Raw genomic sequence first — 20,611 nt, 5'->3', positions numbered from 1 at the left:
TTAGCTTGCATCGCATCTAGATAGAAATGTGATTGTTAGCATGGGCCACACTCATATGGAATTCTGAACTTTAGCTTGCGTCGCATCTAGATAGAAATGTGATTGTTAGCATGGGCAACACTCGTATGGATTTCTGAACTTTAGCTTACGTCGCATCTAGATAGAAATGTGATTGTTAGCATGGGCCACACTCGTATGGAATTCTGAACTTTAGCTTGCGTCGCATCTAGATAGAAATGTGATTGGTAGCATGGGCCACACTCGTATGGAATTATGAACTTTAGCTTGCGCTGCATCTAGATAGAAACGTGATTGTTAGCATACACCAAACTTAGAATTCTGAACTTTAGCTTGCGCTGCATCTAGATAGAAATGTGATTGTTAGCATACACCAAACTTAGAATTCTGAACTTTAGCTTGCATCGCATCTAGATAGAAATGTGACTCTTAACATGCACCACAGTTAGAATTCTGAACTTTAGCTTGCGTCGCATCTAGATAGAAATGTGATTGGTAGCATACACCAAACCTAGAATTCAGAACTTTAACTTGCGTCGCATCTAGATAGAAATGTGACTCTTAACATGCACCACAGTTAGAATTCTGAACTTTAGCTTGCATAGTATCTAGATAGAAATGTGATTGGTAGCATGGGCCACACTCATATGGAATTCTGAACTTTAGCTTGCGCTGCATCTAGATAGAAACGTGTTTGTTAGCATGCACCAAACTTAGAATTCTGAACTTTAGCTTGCGCTGCATCTCGATAGAAATGTGATTGTTAGCATACACCAAACTTAGAATTCTGAACTTTAGCTTGCATCGCATCTAGATAGAAATGTGACTCTTAACATACACCACAGTTAGAATTTCTGAATTTTAGCTTGCGTCACATCTAGATAAAAATGTGATTGGTAGCATACACCAAACTTAGAATTCTGAACTTATGCTTGCGTCGCATCTAGACAGAAATGTGATTGGTAGCATACACCAAACTTAGAATTCTGAACTTTAGCTTGCGTCGCATCTAGATAGAAATATGACTCTTAACATGCACCACAGTTAGAATTCTGAACTTTAGCTTGCATCGCATCTAGATAGAAATGTGATTGGTAGCATGGGCCAAACTTAGAATTCTGAACTTTAACTTGCACTGCATCTAGATAGAAATGTGATTGTTAGCATACACCAAACTTAGAATTCTGAACTTTAGCTTGCATCGCATCTAGATAGAAATGTGACTTTTAACATACACCACAGTTAGAATTCTGAACTTTAGCTTGCGTCGCATCTAGATAGAAATGTGATTGGTAGCATACACCAAACTTAGAATTCTGAACTTTAGCTTGCGCTGCATCTAGATAGAAATGTGATTGTTAGCATGCACCAAACTTAGAATTCTGAACTTTAGCTTGCGTCGCATCTAGATAGAAATGTGATTGGTAGCATACACCAAACTTAGAATTCTGAACTTTAGCTTGCGTCGCATCTAGATAGAAATATGACTCTTAACATGCACCACAGTTAGAATTCTGAACTTTAGCTTGCATCGCATCTAGATAGAAATGTGATTGGTAGCATGGGCCAAACTTAGAATTCTGAACTTTAACTTGCACTGCATCTAGATAGAAATGTGATTGTTAGCATACACCAAACTTAGAATTCTGAACTTTAGCTTGCATCGCATCTAGATAGAAATGTGACTTTTAACATACACCACAGTTAGAATTCTGAACTTTAGCTTGCGTCGCATCTAGATAGAAATGTGATTGGTAGCATACACCAAACTTAGAATTCTGAACTTTAGCTTGCGCTGCATCTAGATAGAAATGTGATTGTTAGCATGCACCAAACTTAGAATTCTGAACTTTAGCTTGCGTCGCATCTAGATAGAAATGTGATTGGTAGCATACACCAAACTTAGAATTCTGAACTTTAGCTTGCGTCGCATCTAGATAGAAATGTGTTTGGTAGCATGCACCAAACTTCGAATTCTGAACTTTAGCTTGCGTCGCATCTAGATAGAAATGTGATTGGTAGCATACACCACACTTAGAATCCTGAACTTTAGCTTGCGTCACATCTAGATAGAAAAGTGACTCTTAACATGCACCACAGTTAGAATTCTGAACTTTAGCTTGCATCGCATCTAGATAGAAATGTGATTGGTAGCATGGGCCACACTCGTATGGAATTCTGAACTTTAGCTTGCGCTGCATCTAGGTAGAAACGTGATTGTTAGCATACACCAAACTTAGAATTCTGAACTTTAGCTTGCGCTGCATCTAGATAGAAATGTGATTGTTAGCATACACCAGTTAGAATTTCTGAACTTTAGCTTGCATCGCATCTAGATAGAAATGTGATTGGTAGCATGGGCCACACTCATATGGAATTCTGAACTTTAGCTTGCGCCGCATCTAGATAGAAATGTGAATCTCGGCATGTGCCACACCTAGATGGAATCATATAATTGCAATGACAACAATGTCAACTAACCAACCCACTAACAATTTCATCCCTCTGCATACACCTCTCAAACTCTAACCAAACACAACCACAATCCTTTGAACACAGCAATCCGCACAAACTTCACAACACCGCAACAACAAAACAAACCACACATAGACTTGCCCAACAGCACACGACGACTACCGACCGTAAAGCAACCCATGCCCAGCCAACGGACCCACCGGGCTGAGGCTGCCAACAGCACATCACTGCTCTCTTGCACGTTTCCAGCTTATTCCCACTAACCCACCCCCCTCCTCCCTTTTTCAGAGCCGCCAGAGCGCCAGGGGACCACTCCGGTGGAGTGCGTGGTACAAATATCGTTTAACATTAACACTCTATCCTTGTCAGGAACTTGATTCATCTATTCCATTTGTTCTTTTCATTCCATGCACTTTGTCATTTCATGCCATCCATCCGTTCCATGCGCTCTATCTATTTGGTGCACTCCATCTGAATCATGTACTCCTCCTTTCCATCCTCTCGTCCACTTTATTCCACTCGTCCACTTCGTTCCTCACGTCCATTTCATTTATTTCATCCATTTCCTTAATTTCATCCACTTCCCTGCTTTCATCCAGTTTATTCCTTTCATCCACTTCACTACTTTCATCTACTTCACTCGTTCTATTCAGTTTATCCGTTTTAATTTACAAAAGCGATTATTAGTTTTCGATTTCTCACTCGGATCATGCTGCTGGATTGTTATTTATGATAAAGTAGCTTTGGGCTAAGGACATTGATTGCTGTTATCGAGTTTGAGTTAAGAGTCAATTTTAGGGGAAGAGCCATGTTTTCAGTAATTTGCGGAAAGACATGAGGTCCTCAGTAAGTCCAATGTGGGGTGGAAGTGTGTTCCACAGAGTGGGGGCCAGGGCTGAGAATGATGATCCACCTAACCTGACTGAGTTGAAAGAATTACTGACCTGCTTTATTGTTCTCTTTTTGAATTGAATCCTAACTTGGGATTAATGTTACTATTAGTTGCTGCTGTTTAAAGAATGCTTCAAATATCTTTGTTTATATATAAATAAATATGTATTTGATAACTTTAGGCATGTAAGTGTTCATTTGGATAACTGTATTTACTGATTTCATTGTTCAGCTCTACAGCTTACATTACCCCTCTTAAGATAAACCTGTCTGCTCAGTCACACTACCAACTTGTGTAGTATGATATGGTATGATAGGTTATTTATAACACGCTTAATACCCAGAGGTTTCTAAGCGCGGACCCAGGAATCAAACCTATGTTGCTCTGCCTCGTCTTGCTTCCAATGCGAGAATGTTGCCGCTGAGCTATCCTCCCGAGTACAGGCCTATATTAAAAGGTGTGTTACCTAATACCAAGAGATAAGTCGTGTGTACCACACCAGTTGGACTGCATCAATTCTTACCTAACTCTCTCTCTTTTACTCTGTTTCTTTCTGTGTTTTTGAGTATGCAGTCAACAGTAGTTTCTTTATCCATACCATTCTGATCTGAGTGAAAGGGAGTTCCCACTCCTGCGGAACCCAATGTGGAAAAGTCTGTACTGTCGCTTCCAAGCAGAATTGCCACACCCTCTGTCAACTCTTGATGTTGCTACACCAGGGTCTTTTTCTGATCCCCACATACTGACTTTTTTTCAGCTCACTGCACTTGTTTATCCTGTGCAAGGAAACACCAAGCCGAATGAAAGGAACAATGAAGGCCGCCATTGTTGCCATGGCTCCTAACATTGTACAAGTCCATGGCACACATGTTGGACATCTCATCAGAATAACCACACTCTACAGTGAAAGGCAAGGAAATTCGGGTGGGTCACGGGTACCCATGCCTTCCACCGCAGCATACAGTGACTCTCTCTGCCATGCACATAGATAGATCTTAATCTGGATGAAGTTGCCGACAGACAAAACAGACGCACAATCGATTGGGCACTTTTCTCTAGATTCCATGGGCACTTAAGAGTGAAGCAATACGTGATGACCTAAAACAGTTCTAGTGGCACTAGCTTTTCCCAGCGTAACATATGCCATACTAGCATATCTTAAAGGTCAATATTGGTTGGTAATTCATAGGGTCACCAGTGTCCCCCTTCTTAAATATTGGAAATTACCACCGATCTCTTCCAGGAGGAGAGCATAGGTCCCTGTCACTTATTAATGGTCATTGAAAAGGCTAAACGTATCAGATGGAATGAGAGGTATGTACAGTACAAGAACAGAATCTGATTTCCATTCATCACACAGGTCTCTATGATGTGTTTTTGTAGATGCGTAACTGTCAACCTCGTTTAATTACTGAGTTCCTGTGATGAAATAAGAATGCGTAGTAGTATAATTACAGCGCCTACTTCCAGTTTTAGCTCGTGAGGAGGCATTCGTCCTATGGCGTTTCCCTCTTTGATGACTAAAACGTTGAGGCGGTAATTAACTGTTTATTGACACTGGAACCGCGCTGCCCTGTGTGAAGAGAAGAGGGGGTTGAAAGAAGTAACTTCTGAATGTTTGCGATAGTGGAAGGTGACCGTGTAGATCCATGCTCATTTTGTTTGTTGAAATGGTTGCTGTTGTAGAAGTGGGTGCACTTTGCCATATGGACAGCAGAGGGCAACCTAATACTGATAAATTGCATCCATATGTTGAAATGATAGCTGTTGTTAAGGTAGGTGCACTTTGCTATTTGGACAGCAACCTCACACTGAGAAATTGCATCAGCTGAGTACAGAAACATACCTAAGCGTTTTATATGAATAGATATGGGCACATCTACTCATAATACTGGGTTTGAGTTTTCTTCTGGGATGAGAGGCATAATACTAGTACTTTGATATACTAGATACCTATTGAGATCTTTATTGATCACACTTCATCTCTACAAGGCAAATGAATCATAAGGAGGAAGTAAATGATGCCACTTTTACATCAGGAATGAACTGCTGCTAGTAAATTGCTAGCTTTTTTTCTATGTCACTAGCACTTTGTTTTTACTAATGTTTGATTTTTACTGTGTTTTTTATGGATTATGAATAAAATGTAGATGTTTTTTAAGTATTAACTGACTGGAAGTGCTGTTGTTGATAATTCTACCTTGTTGCTCTATATATGGTCTCTTTAACTTCCCCAAATCAAAAGGTAGACAAATTACTACTCATACAGTAGTTTTTGGGGGTTTTCCCCTTTCTAAATTTCTGAGTATACTCAGGCACATTTAATAGTATTATGTGTTATTATGTCAGCATTTAGCAGGGAATGTGATGTGTAGATAGGCTATGGCGTAGTTGAGTTTTTTTTAAACATAGCATTACCAAAACATATAAGAGGTTGACAGGTACTTTTTGCCTTTAATGTAATACAGTGAAATATAGTACCCTGCTAACCCACATGTTATTGGTTTCTTTCAGGTATTGTGTCTGGCATGGAAAGAATAAAAACGAAAGTGGATCTGATACGGAAAAATACTTCACAAATGGCCAGTCTGTTAAATGAATCACTTAATGTCCTGCAAATGTTACCAATTGGTAAGTAGCATTGCTTGGATTGGTTGTTAAGAGCATGACTCATCTATTGCTCAGAAGTCCTCTCAGATGAAGAAAAGATATGGAGCCGACTTTGTAGGGGAAAAGAGCCAGGCTAACATTGTGGTACATGTGGCCCACCTGAAATGGATTGGAGACCGGTAGCTCATGGGCAGTGAAGGCCCAATATAGAGAAATCAAAGAAATGTATTCTCTTCGGGAGGCGTAGGCAGTACTGCTGTGCTTTCCAGCCTGTTTTGCCACCACAATAGCAGAGCACACCCCACTGATGCTACTCACATGACATAAGCAGATATAATTGGACATGTATTCGATCCACCCCTCTTTGATTGTGTTTCCTTGGCAGTATCAGGTTATTCCTGCTGAACCTGGCTGTATCAGCAAAATGATTGTCTTATTAGGAGGAGCTCCAGTTTGTACTCTGTTGGATCAATAATCTACAGAGTAGTACAAATAAACACAAACAATTCTGATTAACTCAATTTATCTCACTCCCTTCTAAGCTTTATGTGCCCCTCCACCCATACGTAATGCAAGTTTTCCTTTCTGTGGGCAACAAAATAAATGTGGCCTGTTAAAAAGTACTGACCTGATTCTGTGTTTGATCTTTCCCCTCCTTTTCATTGGTTTATGCCTTAGCTTTAAATTCACTGTTAAAATGGATAGTCCACCTGATAGCTGCATTATGCTTAAAACACCCAATGGTCAGCAGGGATTAAAATCAAGGTTTGATGGGCAGGAGCTGAACGCATGCCCTGGGTAATCAGTCATCACCAAGAAAGCAAGAACTGCCTCTGAGGAATGAGGCGCTAGTATGCAAATCTAACTTCTGCATGAGATGCAAACTATACAATTTGTCCATTTTATATGGCCCATTATGCTTTGAATGTTGTATTTATTTATTTTTATTTTATTGAGCATTTGTTAGGCGCTTATACAACTGAATAATTTCTCAAAGCGCCACAAGGCTAAATGGGAAGGCAACAAGGGAAAATAACAATGGCAAGAACAGTAAAATACAGTTATAGTCCTACTAGGACACGGAGGCCGGGGGGCAGAGGAGAGGGCAGGTTCTGGTGGAGAGGCCCGTAGGGCAGTGCTAAGGGGAGCCAAGGAGGAGAACCTCAGGCTAAGTGCTAGTGCAGGCGACTCCCAAAGGTGGTCTGAAGAGCCCTCTGGCAGGGGCCCTCAAGGGCAGTGCATTGAGGGGGGGTGCTGGTATTGACTGGGAAGAAGGACCTGCAATCCTGTTTGATTCATGAGGATCAGGCCTGTTAAGCAAGATTCTGTGCAGTATCTTTTGGAAGACTACAGCAACCTTGACCTCCTGGCAATAGGAACCCAACCGTTGGTATAAGTCTGTACTACACAGGTTGGTAGTGTGGCTAAGCAGCCAGGCTTATCTCAAGAGGGGTCAATGTGAGCAGTACAGTTGTAACAAAGAGTTTCACAGTGACAGTTATTCAAATAAACACTTACACCCAAGGTTTCTTGATTAAACAATTATTAATTTATTTAACAGTCAGTAATACTTCAAAACACACTCTGTTTCTCTATATCAGATGATAACCATTTGGGATGGCACACAGACACTTCCTACACCCTCAGGTGGTTTAAATAGCTAGGACATTGATTTATCACTGGTACATTTAGCCTAGCTGTCAATCACACAGCCAGGTGGCTGTCCTTGCCGGACAGCCATCCGGCCAATCACCATTGGATGCATTTCTGTAACCAAGGGGATAAAGCACAGGGAGTTTCAGTCACCTCCCTCACTTCCTGCCCCTGCCAGACACACTGGAGCCAGAGGCGTGCTTCGCTCGTGGCACGCAGAGTAAATCTCAAGAAGGACCTTTCCAACAATAAATGGCGGAAAAAGAATGGGGCCATTTTGACAAAATGGGCACCCATGGGTGCCTTACTGCAGCTGCGAACGCAGCCCGCGGTAAAAACACATAATGGTAGTAAAAAGTAAACCACTCCCATAAGTCATTAATTGTAGAAAGGGTAACATAAACATGTTACATGGGAAACTAGTCAAAATGCGATACTAAGTAACCCCTCCAGCACCCTATGGTAAGATAGTGTGTGCTGGCTCCAGAAAGTTACAAAATGTAAGTAAAGTCAATTTCACTTCACTGCTCTTGGAAACAGTAGTTTCACAAAGAGAAGGTATTTAAACCTTGGAGAAATCTGAGAGACTTGCCTGTGCCACTGCACTGAAGGTGCTATGTGTCACAATGTAAAGATGATGCCTATGGAGTTTGTCAGACTCCAAAGTCAAAAGAAACACAGAGTATGAATCACAGAAAAATACATGAGAAAGTGAGAAAAAGGTCTCACTCCTTCCAGGTTAGAAATGAAAAAGTCCTAAAGTCCAGCAAAAGAGCTGGGGGTCTCTACGTTTGAAGGGAATTAGCACATTTCTGAGAATTCTCCCTGACACGCGTTCTCCCCAGACTAAGGGACAGGAGGATTTAATCCACTCCTGGATGAATCTCCTTACTCCAGTCGGTCATACCTTCTGGAGAAACTATCAGCATTTTGGTGATTACAACCTGACCTGTGTTTCTATGGTGAAATCAAACCACTGAAGGCTGATGGACCATCTTAACAATTTAGGATTCTCCCCCTTCATCTGCATTAACCATCCCAAGGGTTGGTGGTCTGTTTGAATTACAAAAGTAGATCCATACAAGTATGGTCTAAACTTCTTCAAAGACCACACAATTGCAAAACATTCTCTTTCAATTGTTGCCCACCTTGTTTCACGGTCCTTCAGTTTCCTACTGATGAAGCAGGTAGGGTGTTCCCTGCCTTTCTCATCCAGCTGACTCAGAACTGCACGTATCCCTGTATTGGAAGCATCTGTTTGTACAATGAAGGATCGGTTGTAGTGAGGAGCCCTCAAGATTGGAGTTTGACAAAGGGCTTTCTTAAGTCTTTGTTAGGGAGAATTCTCATAAATATGCTAATTTCTCCCTACCTTAGAGACCTCAAGCTCTTTTGCTGAACTTTGGGACTTTGTACTTTTAATTCTAATTGTTTTCTGTGTTTGTTTCTTTTGGTTATGGAGTCTAACCAACTCCATCGGCATCATCTTTTTCAATTGTGTCACACAGCACCCTCAGTGCAGTGACGCAGCCTTTCATGCTTTCCCAAGGTTTAAATACCTTCTCTGGGATCAACTACTGTTTCTCAGAGGAAGTAAAGTGAAATTGACTCTACTAGTTTTTTAAATTCCGAGACCCAGCAAACCCTATCTTACAATAGAGTGCTGGAGGGGTTACTTAGTATCCCCTATGTCTAGATACTCATGTAACAGTCAAATGTTACCCTTTGCTCTCAGAATGGCTGGTGGCGGTCGTTTTACAACGAACTACCATGATTTTTCCCGACCGCAGACTATTCGTAGCTCCGGTAATGTTAAATCGCAGGAGCCATGTTTTTCAAGATGGCGTCTGAGCCCCCTTTGTTTAAACAGGTCACGGTCTTCTTTTTTCGCCATTTCTTTTTGGAAAGGTCCTTCTAGAGTTTGGCTCTGCGCGCCAAATCAGGTTTGGTATCTTTCTTCATTAGCCATTGGCGGGCTTCAGGAGTGAAGACTGCCTCTGGCGCCCGAGTCTCTGGGGTGGGCAGGAAGTGAGGGAGGTGCCCGACCTCCCTGTGCTTAGTCTCCTAGGAGACCCAAATGCACTCTGTGGTGATTGGCTGGCTGACTGTCTGGCAAGGACCGCCACCCTGCTGGGTGAGTGACAGCTAGGCTGGAATGAATGGCCGAGAACTGAATAAAAGGCAAGTCTCTTGTCTTGGAAGGCAGAGTCGACAACTGGAACGAAGGAACTGAAGAAGAGCTTGAAGAGGACGGCTGCTGCAACTCCTGGACCTTTGGTTTTTAACCAAGTTCCCGTTCCCAAAGTTTAGCAAAAGAGCTGGAGGGCTCTCAGGTAGAGGGGATTAGCACATTTATGAGAATTCTCCCTAACAGGTACTGCATACAAACTTTCCCTAACACTGGTGGCAGGTGGTGACGATAAATTGTAGAGTTGTTACATTGAGAGTTCTGCTTTACTTTTGTTCAAATAGTAACCTTCAGAAGGCTAAGCACCACTAGAAAAGCAATTGTAACATGCCAGATTTGGATAACTTCAGACAGGAAGCCCTGATCATTCTAACAGTAGAGCAACTGAAAGAAATGTGTAAGGTCAGGAATCTCCCTGTTAAAGGAAAGAAAATGAATTGATCGAAAGATTGTTGAATCATCAAAATCTGAATAGTAGGTCTGTCACACTTGCTATCTCAGAAAATGTTGAAAATGTTGATGAGAATGATAATGATTCAGAGTCTAACTCTAATGTTATTGAAGAGTCAGAAGAGTTAGAGGAGTCTCAGGATGTGAGCCCCTCTGTACCTCAACGAAACAAGCTCTTAGGCCTCAACCTTTAGCCACAGAGACCCTATCAGGTCTAGTACTGAGTCCAGAATGTGTCTCTCTTGAAAAAATGAGACTTGAGTTAGAGTTCAAAAGGCTACAAATGCAAACTGAAAGCAAACATCAAGAAATCAAACTACAGGAAATGGAAATGCATCATGCTCTTGAAATGAAGAAATTGTCTCTTGAAAATGTTTCTATCCCAGAGTCTTCTCGGTCTTCCAGTCCTAAGAGACCTTGCATGCCTAAGGAAGCTGTGAATATGTATCAGGTGAAGCTTGATATTTTGGATTGGTTGGGTGTTTTTGAATATAACTATGGGATTCAGGGTTTCACATGGAATCAGTTGATTCCTTGGCTTTTGTCTTGGCTCCCCCAGGTTGCAATTGATGCTGTTATGGAGGTGGGGGGACTTGAAAGATTGGAGTATGAAAATGTGAAGCTAGCTTTAATAGCTAGATTTGGGAAAACTCCTTCCGAGTACCTTAAGAGGTTTAGGACCCTCAAAAAGACTGATGGTACCCCTCGGGCTACCTGGGAGTGTGAATGTTTGAAAAACCTAGATGGTTGGGTTAAGGGTTACAGAGTAAACTCTTTTGAAGGAATGAGAAATCTGTTGGGTTGGAATCCGTTTTTGATGCCTGCTCTCCTGAGCTGAGACAGCATTGGCTGACTCTAAAGATTGGTCCCAAGAAGCTAGCAAAAGCTGCTGACTTGTGGGTTGCCAACAGAGCTACGCACAATGATTCTGGGGCCACTCATAGAAAGGATGAGGGGAAGCAGCACAAGAAAGATGCTAAAGATAATTCTAAAACCTCCAATCCAAAAGAGGTCCCCAAACAGAAAAAGGGTAAACCACAAGGGAAACCGAATCAGGCTAGTGAACCCTCTTGTTGCCAAACCAGAGGGAGGTCCGCAGAAGCCCCCATTTGTCAAAACATTTGGAAAATGTTATGCTTGTGGGGCTACTGACCATGTGCAAGGGCATCCCAGATGCAAGGGTAAACCTTCAGGGATCCACACTGCCTCCTTAGCCTTCATCCCTGAGGGAGAAGTAACTATGCAAGTGGAACCTTTCAACTATTGGCTGAAGACCCCATTGGAGTTTCTGCCAGTGTCTCTCTAGTGTCCCTGGGTCTGTGGGAACAGCAGAATATAGATGTGTATAACTCTATACCAGATAACACCAAAGAATACTACAAGGACAGTGTACTTGTAAATGGTCAGGAGACCCCTGCCATTAGAGACACTGGGGCCATCATCACAGTGGTGGATGAACACTTTTTCAAACCTGAGGATGTTGCTAAATCACCCAAAGCTTGCTGGAGGCCCTATCCTGAGGATTCCAATACTACCAGCTCTCATACATTGCACCAATATGACTGAATACCTGTTAGTGTACAAAGTGAGGTGCCTGGGAGAGTCCTGTTGGGGAATGACTTAAAAACTTTTGGAGTTGTATCAAGCACCCCCAGGCCTCCCAGTAAAAGGAAGCAGGAGTAGACAAGGAAGGCCAGAGAGCTCACTTTAAATGACTCTCAGTGAGTTGTTTCAGAAGAACCTGTAACACCCTATCCACAGGAAAAGCCAACTGCTATTTCCAAGAAGAAAGAGACAAAGGGGAAACCCAAGGTCTCAGGAAACAAGAAAGATAGCACTCCTGTGCATCTAACCAGGACATCCCAAAGAGGACAGTCCAAGGTCACGCCTATGACTACTCCAACAGCTGAGGCTGAGTATGAGAACCAACCAGGAGAGGTTGACGCAGCTGCTGAAGATTAAGAGCTGGAAGAAGACCTTCCCCCTGTTTGAGATCTGGATCCTAAAGACCATCCTGAGCTGCAATCTTTACTGGCAGAAGGTGGCTCCTGTAGGGCAGACTTCAGCAGAGGTCAAAGAGGGTGTCCTACCCTTGAAGGACTTCGCCGACAGGCAGCTTCCCAGCTGGAAGGGCAAGAGCCAGGGAAGCACTGTTTATACTGGGAGGATGGCCTCTTCTACAGTGAACCGACTGAGTCTACCCCAGGAGACTACAGGAGACTTGTAGTGCCCCAGGAGGTGAGACATCAGTTCCTACAGTTAGCCCATGAGATTCATTTAGCTGGTCACTTAAGTTTTAAGAAGACCAAGGAAAGGATTTCTCTATATTTCTACTGGCCTAAGTTGGGGTCTTATGTCGATAAATTCTGTAGGAGCTGTCACACTTGTCAGACATCTGGCAAGAGTGGAGCCAAGAATGTGGCACCTTTGGTGCCCCTCCCAGTGGTGGGAGTTCCTTTTGAGAGGGTAGGAATCGACATTGTTGGTCCATTAGACCCTCCCACATCTTCAGGCAACCGATTTATATTGTTTGTGGTAGACCATGCTACCAGGTATCCTGAAGCTATACCTATGACGACTGTCATAGCTCAAGCAGTGGCCAAGGCCCTACTTGGTATTTTTACCATAGTAGGTTTTCCGAAGGAGGTTATCTCTGACAGGGGATCAAATGTTATGTCCCACTGCATGCAAGCCATGTGGAAAAACTGTTTAGTGACCTACAAGTTCTCAACAGCCTACCATCCCCAGATTAATGGATTGGTAGAGAGGTTTAATAGAACTATGAAGAGCATGATAGCTGCTTTAGAAGAACCCCTTAGAAGAAAGTGGGAACTTCTACTGCCATGCCTCCTCTTTACTTATAGAGAAGTCCCTCAAGAAGTGGTTGGATTCAGTCCCTTTGAGCTTCTCTATGGTCATCTGGTTAGAGGTCCATTCACCCTAATCAAGGAGGGGTTGGAGAGTGATCCTTCCTACAAGACAGTGAAAGTCACTATGTGTAAGGTCTCCGAAAGAATGACACAAATGATGACAGAAGCTTCAGAAAACTTGAAAGCAGGTCAGGCTCCGGTGAAGCATTGGCATCACCAGAAGGACAACATGGTTGAGTTTACTCAAGACCAGCTAGTTCTAGTTATGGTTCCTACAAGGAAGAGGGCCTTGCAGGAAAAATGGATTGGACCCTTCAAGGTTGTGGGACAACTTGGAGGGGTCAGTTATTTGGTGGATTTAGGCAATCCTAAGGAGGCCCCCAGAGACTTTCACACCAACCACCTAAATGCCTATGTCTCTAGACCAGACCTGGGAGCTTTGCTTGTAGCCTCTGATCAGGAGGAGGAGTAGAGTGAGCCTCTACCTGACCTCCTCAGGAGACAACCTTTAGACGGAAAGATAGAAGGAGTTAATCTCTCTTCTGATCTGATACTGGAACAACAGGAGGAGTGTAAAGTTCTGTTAAATCAGTTTGCCCCTCTGTTTTCACTATCACCAGGCTTGACCCCTTGGGGCCAGCATGAGATTCTCACTGGTGACTGTTTACCTGTTAAACACAGAGGTTACAGAATGTCAGACCATGTAAGAACCCACATAAAGGAAGAGGTCAACAAGATACTTGATCTTGGGGTAATAGAGACATCTACAAGTCCTTGGTCTAGTCCAGTTGTGCTAGTACCAAAGGCAGGATCCAAGGAGTTGAGATTCTGTGTGATCTATAGAGCCCTTCATGCAGTCACCACGACTGATGCCCTTCCTTTACCTAGGACAGATGAGCTGGTGGACAAACTTGGTTCAGCCAATTACCTCAGTACATTTGACCTAACCTCAGGCTATTGGCAAATAGCTCTGACAGACCATGCCAAGGAGAAAACTGCATTTCCCACCACAGGAGGCCTCTACCAGTTTAAGGTAATGCCTTTTGCATTAAAGAATGCACCTGCTACATTCCAAAGGATGGTGAATCAGGTTCTGAATGGGATGGAGGACTTCTGCATGGCATGCTTGGGTGACATTGCAGTGTTCAGCCCTACTTGTAAAGAACATGTTGACCACCTAGGATATGTATTGCAGGCTCTTGAGTAGGCCAATCTGGCCATAAAGGCAAGTAAATGTCAAATTGGTCCGAGTAAAGTGGTCTACCTTGGAGATGAGGTAGGAGGAAGTGAAATAAGGCCATTGCCTAGCAAAGTACAGACTGTACAAGACTGGGCCACCCCTACTACTCAAAACCAAGGGAGAGCCTTTCTAGGCCTCACTGGTTACTAAAGGAACTTTATTGAGAACTATGGGACCATAGCTTCTCCCTTAAATGTGATCTCCTCACCCAAATTCCCCAAGAATGTCAGGTGGAATGAGAAGTGCTCTAAGGCATTTGAAGGACTTAAGCAAGCTCTGTGTCAAGCTCCAGTCTTAAGAGTTCCTGACTGCAGCCAATCCTTTATTGTACAGACAGATCCTTCCAACACAGGTATAAGTGCAGTTCTGAGTCAGCTGGATGAGAAAGGCAGGGAACACCCAATCTGCTTCATCAGTAGGAAGCTGAAGGAACCTGAAATGAGGTGGGCAACCATAGAATGTGAATGTTTTGCCATTGTGTGGTCTTTGAAAAAGAATAGACCATACTTGTATGGATCTACTTTTGTGATTCAAACAGACCACCAACCCTTGAGATGGTTAATGCAGATGAAGGGGGATAATCCGAAATTGTTAAGATGGTCAATCAGCCTACAGGGGTTAGATTTTTCCATTGAACACAGGTCAGGGTGTAATCACCAAAATGCTGATGGTCTCTCCAGAAAGTATGACCGACTGGGGTAAGGAGATTCCTCCAGGGGTGGATAAAATCCTCCTGTCCCTTAGTCTGGGGGGGGAGAGCGTGTGTTAGGGAGAATTCTCAGAAATGTGCTAATTCCCTCCACCTTATAGACCCCCAGCAACTTTGCTGGATTTTGAGGACTTGATTGTTTTACTTGGAGAGAGTGAGACGCTTTTTTCCCACTCTCTCATGTATTTTTGTGTGAATTTTACCTCTGTGTTGCTTTTCGTCATGGAGTCTGACAAACTCCATAGGCATCATCTTTTACATTGTGTCACACAGCACCTTCAGTGCAGTGGCACAGGGAAAGTCTTTCAGATTTCCCAAGGTTTAAATACCTTCTCTGGGATCAACTACTGTTTCCCAGAGCAATAAAGTTAATTTAACTATACTTAGCATTGTACTTTCTAGACCCAGCACACCCTATCTTACAATAGAGTGCTGGAGGGGTTACTTAGTATCCCCTCTGTCTAAATGTTCATGTAACATTTTTTATGGCTGGCTGGTGGCAGTGGTTTCATTTTGAACTACATTGGTTGGCATTTACCGCAACCGTTCACGGCTCCGGTAAAATAAACGCGGGAGCCATTTATTTTGTCTTTGCTAAAATGGTGCCCGGTCTTCTTTTTTCGCCAGGTCTTTGTGGGACGGTTCTTCTAGAGAGTTTCTCTGCATGCCAAACCAGGTTTTGGTCTCTTTGTTCATTTCGCCTTTGGCACGGTTTCTGAGAGAAACCTGCCTCTGGGGCCCGAGTGTCTGGGGTAGGCAGGAAGTGAGGGAGGTGGCCAAAACTCCCTGTGCTTAGTCTCCTAGGACACCCAAATGCACTCTGTGGTGATTGGCTAGCTGACTGTCCGGAAAAGGACAGCTACCCCGCTGGGTGAGTGACAGCTAGGCTGCAATGAATGGGAGAGAACTGAATAAAAGCCGAGTCTTTTGGCTTGGAAGGCAGAGTCGACCAATGGACAAAGGAACTGAAGAAGAACTTGAAGAGGATGGCTGCTGCAATTCCTGGACCGTTGATTGACCCGATGCAGCCCTGCTGCAGGTCCGAATTGCCAAGTTTGCATCGACAAAGAAGCCCCTGCAAGGACGACTTCTCCCTTTCAGTTGGTGGGACCAACCAACTCCAAAGTAAGCCACCTGGACACCCATCTCGGAGCTTGTTGAATTTCCTCAGAGTTGGTGAAGGAACCGTATAGCCAGGGTGTGGGATACCAGATTGTGTGTGTTACTTTTAAGCTGGCCTATGGCTTTTGGAAGATCCTCTGGACTCCCACGAAGCAGGACTGACCAAGCCTGAGCCCCCCCCAGAAGAGTGCAGGACTCCAGAAGCAAGGACAGTCCACCTTGACAGCCAGGAACCACGCTTACTGCTATTTGCTGTAACGCAAAGAGCTGAAACGCGAAACAGCCATTGAAAGCAGTTTGCCGGATGCCAGTTTTGACAGTGCCAGTGCAGTGCAGGAGTCCCCCGACGTCCTCCCTCTTGTACCCACGACTGAGGCCCAGGAACAGTGAAATCTGCAGAGCTGCACGGGAACAGGAGTCATCAGCTGCATCTTTTCTTCTTTAGCAAGGTACTGTAAAACAAGTCTAAGAGAACTTACCTCTTACTGTAGAAGTGCTTTTAACTTCCGCAACTCGCAATTCTAATCAGCTTGTGGCCCTACATTTGATTCTTTTTTTCATCAAAGACTCCTAAAGATCTTGTGCAAAGACTTTTCCATTACCTACCAGAAGTGCTTTATCCTATCCAAGACTTTTGCCCATTGACTTTGGCTTAGCCTATTGAATTGAATGACTCTTCTAGTGAACTCTAAGTGTCTGCACTGCTTTGGAATGTTTGTGGTCTCTTGTGTTCTAATAATCTTTGCCTTTTACCAACTTATTAAAAGTATTCTGAATGCCAACAGTAAGGTATTAATGTCCCCAGCACCCTTTTTACTGCAGTCACCTGTGGGTGTAGGTTGTGTCTGTGGGCCATCCCAAAAGGGCCTTGTCTGATTCGGAAACTCAAAGTGTACAGTATTGAAGTATATTTGTGTGTTACTATTCTATTGCTCCCTTCTGCAAAAAGGCTTTATAACTGACTGATAAATAAATTATTGTTTATGCATGAAACCTTGAGTGTAAGAGTGTATTTGAATACCTGTAACTGTGAATCTTTGTGTAACTCCATTACAGCTCACATTTCCCCTCTTGAGATAAGCCTGGCTGCTCAACACGCTACCAAAACTGTGTAGTACAAGCTCATACCAAAGGTTGGGTTGCCTATACCTGTAGTCATAGTTGTTTGTAGTGTTCCCAGAGGGTACTGCATTCAAACTTTGCCTAACACTGATCAGCCCCCCCATAAAAAGTGAGCAAAACTAAGGAACGTAAAGCTGAGTGCTTTATTCACCTCCAAAAAGTCAGGACAGGGTTAAAAACAGGTAAACAAGGGTGTTCCATAGACTTTTCTGTGAGGAAATCAGCAAAAATAACAATCTTATTTTGCTTAAAGTATTGGAAAACACTTCTGTTTGATTTGTATACATTTTCCAACATGTACATGGAAATAAATAATCAAAATTGAGTAAAAAAATAATTAACGTGTTTATTTTAACAATATTTTGCAGATACAAGTGAAAAACTTCCTGAAGCCAAGGAGCTAGCCATCTCTGCCAATGCCACAGTGATTGATGCTCTAAACCGAATCAGGAATTTTAGTCAACGATTGCAGAACACATCTTCTGCACTACCCGGCGTCATTGAAGCATTGCAAAAAACCAATGATCTGATAAAGGATTCCTCAATGGCCGGTACGCTAGCTTCCATATTTGCCCTGACGGTACCATTTTGTACATTCTTGATAACAGCTGGTATGGCCTGGTTGCTAATCATGAACACATCATGCTTTTTAAGTCACTGAAATAGTCTAATTGGTTAAATGAAAAGGCGATCACCTGACTGATGCTATGGTTTCCATTTAACACATTATCCAAACATTTAAAAATGTTTTCAATGTGTTCAGTACTTGTACAAATAAAATCTAAAATTGGTTGAAGGGATGTGTTCACACATTTGTTGATGGGTTCCATTTATGGCCAGCGCATGCATGATTGAGATTTTCTAATATTTACAAAGCCCTTTTTTTTACAGTGCATTCAGCTGAAAAGAAAGTCAAAGAAGCGCAGGCACAAGTCGGCCTCTTATTTGATCGCCTGAAGCCCCTGAAAATTCTTGAGGAGAATCTAAGCAGAAACCTCTCTGAGATTAAAGAGCTGATCAGCCAGGCACGCAAAGAGGCAGCATCGGTAGGTACTCTGCAGTGGAAAACGTGGAATTTCACAATGAGAGCATGTTAGCTAATTGTTTCATTTTTATGCCAAATCTCCTTCACCTGTGAGACCCCCAGCCCTTTTTGCTGGACTTGTGGATTTTAGAAAAATTGCCCTCAGACTATCACAATTAGCAAACTCAATAGTAACCAATTTAATGCTTCTCGTGAGTCAACCACAGTTTAAAAGACTTGTAGAATGACAGTATGCAATTCAAGGTAAGTAAAAACCTCTTTGTATTAAGCTTTGTAAAATATTCTGTTTCAGGAATAAAATGAAGTTACAAAACCAACATAAGCAGATAAGTACTTTTTTGTAAGGGAGAATTCTCATTTCTGTGCTAATTCCCTTCATCCTTAGAGACCCCCAGCCCTTTTCTGGAATTTAGGACTTTTTAATTTTAACCCTGGAGTGATTGAGACCTTTTTCTCACTCTCTCATGTGTTTTGACCTGATTTGGATTATGTGTTTTCTTTGTTTTCGGAGTCTGACAAACTCCATAGGCATCTACCTTGTGTATGGTGACACACAGCACCTTCAGTGCAGTGTCACAGAGAAATCCTTTAGATTTCTCATAAGGTTTAAATACCTTTTCTTGTGTGAACTACTATTCCCAAGAAAAGTAAAGTGAAACTTACTTTACTTACCTTTTCTCTTTGTAGGTCCAGCACACAACATCTTATGTGGAGTGCTGGGGTGTTACTTAGTAGCCCCTTTTCCTACCTATTCATGTAAACATTTTTATGTTACCCTCACTACTTTAAATGGCTGGTGGCAGTGGATTAATGTTCCTACCATTTTGATTTTCTACTGCAGGCTGAATCCTCTGCTGCAGTATAGCACCCACGGATGACCATTTTGTCAAAATGGGCCGGGTCTTTTTATTCCGTTTCTGCACGCCAATCCATGTTTGAGCCCTTTGTTCATCTTGCCTTTGGCGGCCTTCAGTACTGAAACCCGCCACTGGCTCCAGTGTGTCTTGAAGGGCAGGAAGTGAGGGAGGTCCCCGAAACTCCCCTGTCCTTTGTCTTTAGGAATGCCTGAATTCACACAGTTCTGATTGGCTGGCTGGCTGTCCTTTTAGGACAGCCACCCTGCTGTTTGAGTGACAGCTAGGCTGTGCATGAATAGGATAAAGCTGCTTAAAAGGTGAGGGTTTTGAGACTGAAGACAGAGTCGACCACTGGGAAGAACAACCGTCGAATAAACCTTGAACGAAGCTTGCTGCATCCTCCTGGACCATTGAACTGCCGGTGATGCCCTGCTGCTGTGCTGAAACTCCTTTTTCTGATCCACAAGAGAAACTCCTTTTTCTGATCCACAAGAGAAGCCCCAGAAGGGACAACTTCTTCCCTTGGGTTAGTGGGACCAACTAAACCCAAGACGAATTCCACTGGAACACCTTCCCCGACTGGCAGGACTTCTTTGCTGCTGCAGGAACCGAGTGCCAGGGGTCGTGAAATCCATAGTCGAGTTCAACATCTGTGATCCGGTCAGAAGCTCCAGGAATCTCCCCAGGACCCTCCAGGAGCAGGACGACCAAAGCTCGAGTCCCCTCAATAGAGTGCAGGACTCAAGGAGTGAAGGAAGCCCAACCGGTATCCAAGATTCGCACTAGTGCTGTTTACCGGGCACTGAAACCATGAAGTGCTGCTGATCTATAAAGAGCCTGTAGCTGCCGCCGACCTGCAAATTCCTGCTGACGTCCCCACGACTGAGACCCAGGAACACAGGATCTGCATTGTTGCATCCAGACAGAAGCCAGCTGGACCACTCTTCTTCTAACCAAAGGTACTGTTCTGACTTGGGGTACTTACCTCAGTGTCTGTAGCTTGCTCTTCTCAGTTGAGACTTTCATTAGCTGCTTTACTTGAGATGAGTTCAGCTCTACCCTTCACAAGTGTAACAGCTTGTGACCCTACAGTGATCTTTCTTCAACAAACTCTCTAACTTTGTGCAAGATGTTAGGCAAGATTGTATGCAGTACCCTTTGGGTGCACTACAATAACCCTGACCTCCTGGCAATAGGGACCCAACCTTTGGTATAAGTCTGAACTACAGAGGTTTGTAGTGTGGTCGAGCAGCCAGGCTTATCTCAAGAGGGGTCAATGTGAGCAGTAAGGTTGTGAACCAGAGTTTCACAATACAGTCTCTAACTTAGAGACCCCCATCTCTTTTGCTGAACTTTGGGA

General features: G+C 43.2%; 1 protein-coding gene across 2 annotated transcripts in view; it reads left to right on the top strand.

The window, feature by feature from the left end:
* The window catches only part of LAMA1 (laminin subunit alpha 1), a 679,286-nt gene that overhangs the window by 485,811 nt on the left and 172,864 nt on the right, over nucleotides 1–20,611 (top strand). For both annotated transcript variants that reach the window (XM_069620697.1, XM_069620696.1), the window contains exons 42-44: nucleotides 5,900–6,016; nucleotides 17,718–17,900; nucleotides 18,241–18,395. In XM_069620697.1, coding sequence (XP_069476798.1) covers nucleotides 5,900–6,016; nucleotides 17,718–17,900; nucleotides 18,241–18,395 — 455 coding nt within the window. The remainder of the gene's footprint in view (nucleotides 1–5,899; nucleotides 6,017–17,717; nucleotides 17,901–18,240; nucleotides 18,396–20,611) is intronic.

The sequence above is a fragment of the Ambystoma mexicanum genome, chromosome 5q (genome assembly GCF_040938575.1).
Source record: "Ambystoma mexicanum isolate Mex_15411 chromosome 5q, UKY_AmexF1_1, whole genome shotgun sequence".
In the NCBI taxonomy this organism is placed as follows: domain Eukaryota; kingdom Metazoa; phylum Chordata; class Amphibia; order Caudata; family Ambystomatidae; genus Ambystoma; species Ambystoma mexicanum.
The sequence above is the reverse complement of the archived record's forward strand: the minus strand, read 5'-3'. Positions and strand labels throughout refer to the sequence as shown.